The sequence below is a fragment of the Aristolochia californica genome, unplaced genomic scaffold (assembly GCF_029961685.1).
Source record: "Aristolochia californica isolate CCGP_79_NKW_82.1479 unplaced genomic scaffold, dmAriCali1.0.hap1 SCAF_10, whole genome shotgun sequence".
Lineage (NCBI taxonomy): Eukaryota > Viridiplantae > Streptophyta > Magnoliopsida > Piperales > Aristolochiaceae > Aristolochia > Aristolochia californica.
In genome coordinates this window covers 2,486,329-2,493,951 of record NW_027181771.1, presented here as the reverse complement: position 1 = coordinate 2,493,951, position 7,623 = coordinate 2,486,329, and the positions used below count along the sequence as shown (strand labels likewise).

The 7,623-nt window shown below is 33.6% G+C and overlaps 1 protein-coding gene across 1 annotated transcript; it reads left to right on the top strand.

Moving 5' to 3' along the window:
• The first annotated feature begins 1,997 nt into the window (after positions 1 to 1,997).
• On the top strand, positions 1,998 to 7,164 carry LOC137942709 (uncharacterized). Its single transcript, XM_068788443.1, has 7 exons — positions 1,998 to 2,143; positions 3,603 to 3,712; positions 4,087 to 4,236; positions 4,345 to 4,619; positions 5,517 to 5,627; positions 5,719 to 5,763; positions 6,720 to 7,164. Exons 1-7 carry the CDS (start codon positions 2,041 to 2,043, stop codon positions 6,877 to 6,879), a joined length of 954 nt encoding a protein of 317 aa, XP_068644544.1. The 5' UTR covers positions 1,998 to 2,040; the 3' UTR covers positions 6,880 to 7,164.
• Positions 7,165 to 7,623: the final 459 nt, after the last annotated feature.

Genomic DNA, 7,623 nt, shown 5'->3' with positions numbered 1-7,623 from the left:
GTTATGTAATTGGTTGGATTTAAGAGTGTAAACGATATATAAATGAAATAGAATAAGTTATTGTGTATGCTATTATGTTTACAAATAGTATTTCACTAGTATATACAATAAATTGTTTAATACACCGTTTACTAATTTATTTATCAAACTTCCACAACCCCAAATTGTTTAAAACCATGCAAATGTCACTCTAAATTCACTTGCTAGAAGAGACAATATGATTTTAAACTAATGGTATAGAAGTTCTAGCAAGGATTATGTTAAGCAAGTAAAGATTTCAAAATAAAGGCTCAAAAGTACTAACCTCCTTTAGACTTTGGCTTTTTGAAAACCCAAATTTGATCCTTAGATTCAATTTCAAAGTGTAAGTATGCTTAGGAGTGATTGTAAGTGCCACAGGAGTTGAGAGAAATAAATTTTGGTGTAGAATTAACTTTAATGAACAATTTTTCAATGTTCATAAATTAAATCCCCGATATTAGAAAAAAATGTTTCTTTCTTTTAAAACTCATAGTAAATTTTTTACTAAAAATCTTGAGAAACTACTTAAATTTTCTTCTGAAGTGTGAGTGACATAGATTGGTCACTTATAGATTCTGGAGATTTATATTGATCTAATTGAAGCCTTCAATCTCATTTCACGACTTTTCTAGAACATCATGTCATTTAGATAGTTGTGGACTCGTCGATCAGTTTTTAATAGATGCCTCTTTCTTTTTTTCAATATATTTGAATGGATAGTTGAACTATTTTCTCTCTCTAGGTGTTTGACTTCTTTAGCCTTGTTATTTGAACCATTCATCAAATGGATCCTTTAAGTGGCTTTCTTCTAAACTAGGCATTTTGTCATAGACTATTTGGTAGGACACTTCTTCATTGGGTTGGCAGTTTGAACTTCTAGGCATAAGGGCTTGTGTTGCTAAATAGTGTTGAACATTCATCTAGGTCGTTCCAACAATACCTCAAATGGTCTATGCCCAAGAGTTTTTCTCTCTTGCATAGTCAAATGGTACAACTAGGTTACTTGCACTGCTAGAAATTTCATTGGGGTTTTTTTACGTTATTAAGGTATCCTTAGTGTGAACATTAATAACTTAAGTATTTACTATCATAAAAAAATATCTTAATGAGAATCTTAATGTTAAATACTTAGCCAATATAACCCATAAGACCAACTGTTAAGTGCGGAAAGCCAAGTACCTAACCCAGGTGGACGGAACCTAACCCAGGTGGACCGAAACCACCTAGCTCTGACACTTAATACTAACATATATTAGTTTCTTTATCACAAAATTGAATATTATTTTAAAATGTTGTGAGTTATTATTGTCATAAATAATAAAAATATAATAATATATAACAACAATTTAAGTATTTAAATGAATTTCTGTCAACAAATTATCTTTCTTTATAATATAATATAATGGTAATTTTAACAAATGAATTATCATTTTAAAAATAAAAAATAGATCCTTCCAATGAAAATAGGCATTAAAGGAAAAGTGAGGGTCTTCCTCCATTTTGGGTTCTCATGGCAAGTGGGAAAAGATGAGGGCTTTCTTCTCTTTCTATAATTTACTTTGGTTTCTCCAAGAATCAAAATCAATTGTGCAAAAGTTGAAGAATTAAGGATTTTGAAGATTATTCATGGAAAACATTTCACTTTTGAAGATTTTGGTATATATTAGAATGGCATTTTTCTTGAACTTATGTGTATATAATCATATAAATTGTATATTTTTAATGATTTTATAAAAAATTATGTTATTTTTATTATTTTATTTATTTACATGGGTATTTGTTCTATCAAACAATAAATAAATAAATTATATATATAATATATCGTTTTAGTGCCGACTTAAAATAGAAAATCGGAAGCTTAACCTCCCTCAAAACTCTGCTATTATTTCTCCGCCAAACCCAGACACAGATGACAATAGAAAATAAAAAGGGCAGTTCCAGTCATTTCATAATCACCTTCAGTCTTCTGGGGCTTCTGCAACTTCGGGGACTTCGCTTTCTGCTTAGGATCATCACGAAATGGAGATGGAACACCTAGAAGAAGCTCTTAAAGTAGTCAATGCAAATCTCTCTCGCATCCAGTGGCGCCTCCGAGCCGCAGCCAGACGTCGACTCGAGATAGGTTGATCTATTTATTTTTCTTTCACAAAAAAAACGTAATTTCTTCCGTTTTTGGTTTTTTATTGTTTTGGTGTGGTTAATATGTATGTAATTTTAGTTTAGGAGCTTGATATGGGCTCATCGAAGTCGGTAATATTTATCTGGGAATTTGTTTTTCTCCGAGTACTTTCAGTTGCGATTCGGGGAATTGCCTCTCAAGGATCTCACCAATCGGGTCCGCTGCATTTACATCATTTGGGTAGATGACATAATTTCTTTTATATTATGTAGTTACATTGAACATTTATGTAAGCAATGCAGCGGGTTAAGTTAGAACTTTATGTTGCTTGTTGCACCTGATTTTTCAGTCACTAGAACTTCCGCTCCTCAGTGCGTTTGCTTGCTTTTCATCAATACAGATATTGTGGGCAGGCATGAAAGTACTTGTAGACTAAAACGAGTTCTTCGTACTGTTCGTTTTAATTTCTGGTATAGTTTTTAAATTTCCTTCTTGTTTGAGCTTTCTGTGCACTGGGGGCCTTGTAACTTTGCTATCTCTCTGTAGAAACAATCTCTTGCATAAATGCAGATTTTGATGTTCAAGTCTTTCATCTGTTCAGATACTCGGCTATTTACAATTTGGCCTCCATCAGTTCTGGAAATGTGAATCTATTATTCTACTATTAAAAGTATTAACTAAGTATAAGCTTGTCGTATTTTTAATATAGGCATTATGTCGTGATAATTTTTTAATTGTTTTCTTCTCAGAAAAGCATATATTAGAGCTGAAATAGTTCCATAAACACTAGCTCCTAATGCAGTATCACGGAAGAAGACCTAACACTAACACCCAGTACTACTGAATTATACATAAATAAGTGTAGGTAGCTTGGAGTAGCACTTGTTAAATGTTGTGCTTCATGTTAAACATTCATGCAATAGTTGGAGATACCTTGTCTTTATCCTAGGTTTTGTATTGGTCTTCCTCTGCTGTTACTGTTGTCTGCATGTGATAGCCTTGTAGACATTCTTGCAGTCATCTTTTTCCTATAAAAGCTACATTCTTTTCCTTTGCTTGTATTTCAAGGTCGTGTTTTTTTTTTCTTTTCATGCTTAGAACCAGCCCAACCACTAATTCGTTCTCAGGCAATAAATTGAGTTCATGATGAGTGCTATAATTAGTTACACCACTTGGCACTGTATTTTTATTTCAGTTACTAACTCTCTCAAAGAGGTCTTTACTGGATTGCATAAACTTTTTTTTGTCAATAACTTCATCTGTAAGCATTTGCAAGGGCCAATTGTGTATTTCAATACTATCTTATTATGTTAACAGATATTTATATTTTATTTTATTCTCAATTGAAATTTATATCTCAAGTTTGTTTTCTGACAAGAAGTTTCTGTTTGAATTATTTGCGCTATATTTTTTTCTTCATACATTGCAGAATATATTGAGTGTTTTATAATTTCTTTGGCAGATATTCTAGCACTGTGTACAGGTCTAAGGCCAGCGGTAATGGTAGACTATGGTGGCAAAATGCCTGAGTTGCAACAAAACCTCTGTTCATTGCTACGTTTGAGTTCCCAGGTCCAGAAATTAAATTATTTCTTGCCATTAAGTGGTGCATTTGATGTCAGCTTTGTTATGACTCGTGTATTCTTCAAACAGATCACATTGAGTATACCAACTACCATGTCATGTTGTTTTCTTTTTCCTTTCTTCTTCTTTAATCCTGATTCTGATTGATAATTGTAGTAAATTACGACATTGTAATTCATAAAAAAAAAAAAAAATACAACATTGTAGGCAACATTCATGGAATTAATCCCCTAAGATTTCTATTTTTCTATCTAATTTGCTCCCTAAGTGGGTCATACCTATGTTGGTGTACTCTCGCCTGTCCTAAAACAAAAGAAACTTTGTTGGTGTACTCAAATTACCTAAATGTGTCTGGTTTACAGGAATCATCCATCCTGCAGCATTTGAAAGTAATGACCATTGAAGAAATGATTTATTTGATACATGATCAAGGATTTACCGAATACATTTCGTCAAGTGTTGCTTTGCATCAGAAGCTGCTTTTTGTAGACCTAGAACAGGATCCTCCAAAGGTATTCTCCTGTTCACGTAATCTTATGGATTTGTAAAATGGTTTATATTTTTTCTAAGAATGTAAAATAGTTTATTTACTAGCGCGGTTTACATGTTTTTGGTTGCAGATGGTATCACTGACAGAAGACAACTTGGTTGTATCACAACTAGTATCAATTCAGAAGTTCTTTTCATTGGTATTTTGTGCTGATAAACTGGATGAGGATCTATTGTCAGGTGTCAAGCCTGCCAGTGCAGAGAAGGGCAAGGAAATATTAGACAATTCTAACCAAGATGTAGATGAACTCTCATGTAGTGAACCAACTGCCTCTCAATCTACTGAGTTCATTGATCTTAGTAATTGCATGCAAGACATTCAAGTCACGCCTCCAACCCTCAATGGGTAATTCTCTCTTCAATAGCACACTATTAAATTGTTACATTATGAAAATACTGCATAAGCTTACAGGCTAAACCAGTGGGATGTTTCGGCCGTTGTAATAGCAAAAGCTCAAGTATTTGGTCCTAACATATCCTATTTTTAATATTATCCACTCTCTTATTAGGCATGATTTTCATCAAATTTGCAACTTTTAGAACTGATGAACCACTACATATATTTAATATATACAAATCAGAAGCAACAGTTATACCCACTCCTCGTGTCATTGCTCAGCTGTTTACATTATATCTGGCGAGTATTTGAGGGATTTTTATGTCATTATTCGGATATCTTGGGTTGAGGCTTTTACTGTATAGAACACATTTTTCTAATTTATGACAAAAAAAAACTCCATCTCACATGAATTCATTGCCAGGGGCTTAGAATTTGGTCAGCTAAGTAATGAAAAATGCAAAGCTAGTCAATCTGGCAGATAGAACCATTTGTCAAGCCACAAAATATCTAAGGCACATTCTTCCAAAAAGACAATCTAACACCTAACTGAGTTCAAGTGTGGGTCTGCTTCGTTGTATTTTAGTTCTTTCTATGAGCACTTTCATTTGGGAGGACTTGATTATTATAAATGGTGTTTAGCTTGAGTTATTATTAATTGATACTTAATTAACTTGCTTATTTCTCAAAATTTTCATCAATCTGTGAATGCTTTGACTAACAACGGAAGTTTCTAAAAAGTTACCAGAATGGAGATGTTTTTGCCACTCTGCTGTTCTTCATATTGTGTGTTTTTGCTCGATTTTGTTTTGTGCCAATAAATCCCTTAGCGTAGCGAATCATAGCTTATGCCTAAAGCATTTACATAAGTTACAGTCATCTCTTTGTTCGTGTCTATTGCTGCAGATGGCTTCTTGGGTACCCAATCGTGTACTTGTTTGGTAAAGATCGAGTAACTGATGCTGTGTATAATTTATCCACGAAATCTCTTCATATCTTCCAAATTCTTGTCAGCAGGTTCACTTCTTCCTCACTTGTTACATTAAAAACCTTGTGCAAATTTGGTAGTGCAGACTGTAAGAGTATTAACTCAAATCTTCCTTCGCAGAAAGCAAATACATTGTAAAAAACCCTCCCAGGAGGAACTGATGAGGTGTGTTTTGTCTGTTTAACTTAGTTGTTTCTTTTATTCTTAGCATTATAACTGATATCTGATGAATATATTAATAACTCTGGAACTGAATCCAAACATTAGCTATATTTGATCAACATTTCCTTTACACATTCCTCACATTCATTCATTTGTATGCATGCTTTGTTGAACAAAAACTCAAGTACGCCTATGAATGTTGAAATTTGTTGAGATACAGATTCTAGTGGTTGAGAAAATTATAAGGACGTTGTTGGTGTTTGAGCAAAAAAGAAAGAAGCCCATTTATTTTATTTTTGGGGTTTAAGTGCCTGCAAACCCTACTATGTGGCAAAACTGTGGATATACCTGATTCAAATATATGCCTACAAACTTCTGTTAATTTTGATGTACAAAAAAAGCAATATTATCCTCAATAAATTGAGTACTAAGAGTCTTATAGTGGCACCTATTTCCGGCCCAAATCACAGGTCTTCCCTTGCATGCACAATTGACAAGGGAGCCTTTTTAAGCGTTTAATTGACACAAGTTATCCAAAAGGATGTGCAGATCATTTCTATAATTATATAGAGTATGTAGACATTTTTTGCCATATTTCGAGGGTTAGGCACTACTGTTATTTGATGATTAAAAGTGTTCATTTAAGTGATTCTCTGATTTTGGACTCTGACCCATTAGCTGAGGACACAATCTGAATGGTAGTCGTATCAAATAAAGGGTGTTTAGCACTGATACATCCTCAATGTGAGGCTTGTGGGACTTTTTCAACAACAACAACAACAACAACAATAACAACAAAAAGGCCTGTGGGATGAACACTGCAAAACTAACCTTGTCTTTCTTACCCAATTGGAAAAAATTTGGACTTTTACATTTAGCACAATGAAGATAATTCCACTATACAAAAAAAAATAAAAAAATTACTGCAATTCTTAACTTCTTATTTTCTGTTTGATCAGTTTCTCTGTACCTTACGATTTGAGTCTCAGTGGGGAAACTGAGCCATGGGCAGCCGATTTTCTTGCTCATATGCTTGCCAAGTTCGAGAATTGCAAGCAAGCATGGAACTACTTAAGGATGGAGGTAAGTGAATGCTATCCACAATCGATAGCGTTGTAATAACTATAAGAAGCATCAATTCTTCTTTTGTATCAATTGGTAAGAGTAAAGAAAAGGTGCATTGTTCTATTGCTTCAAGTAATTAAAGAAAAAATCATGAAGAATTGGCATCCTCTTAGGTGATTGTCCGCTAAGGGTAATACATAATTGGCTTGTGGAATTGACACTTATGAAACCCATTGAAACAGAGAAATTAAATTGTTCTCGTACATCTGCAATATTTGTTCACATAAGTGGGTATTGGAATTACTGGGTACTATAGATAAGGATTCTACAAGACCTAGGCAATAGGCCATTTTTTTTGTTAGAGATATGAATGGAAACTTCTTATGGACCTGGGCATTGTCATGTCATGGAGCTGTTAGAAGAACCTTGTCCTAATTACTTGGAGAGTTGTTTTTTAACTTTTTTTTAATAATAGTGAGAATTTCATTAAGGGTGAAAGATACATGAAAGAAAGTAAATCATGCCGAAAAGCATTGAAGTTGAATACAAAGTAATTTCTTTCCTGAATACAAAGTCTGCAATTGAATTGGCACTATGTATTGTATGTGTCCGCCATTTTCAAAGAGAAGAGGATAGGTCCTCAATCTTTGCAAAAATGTGCAAAAAATGCCATGGAAGCCTCTTTCTAGAAAAAAAAAACCAGGATATGACAATTGAAGATTCTCTCTCTATGATCAGTAGGGATGAATAGTATTACTTGTATGTTCAGATACTGCATTGAAGGGCATATTGTTCTGT

Coding starts and splice junctions, on each gene's coding strand:
- LOC137942709 (XM_068788443.1), top strand. CDS start 2,041: ATGGAGATGGAACACCTAGAAGAAGCTCTTAAAGTAGTCAATGCAAAT. Junction 3,713..4,086: donor TGCTACGTTTGAGTTCCCAG/GTCCAGAAATTA, acceptor TCTGGTTTACAG/GAATCATCCATCCTGCAGCA. Junction 5,764..6,719: donor TCCCAGGAGGAACTGATGAG/GTGTGTTTTGTC, acceptor CTGTTTGATCAG/TTTCTCTGTACCTTACGATT.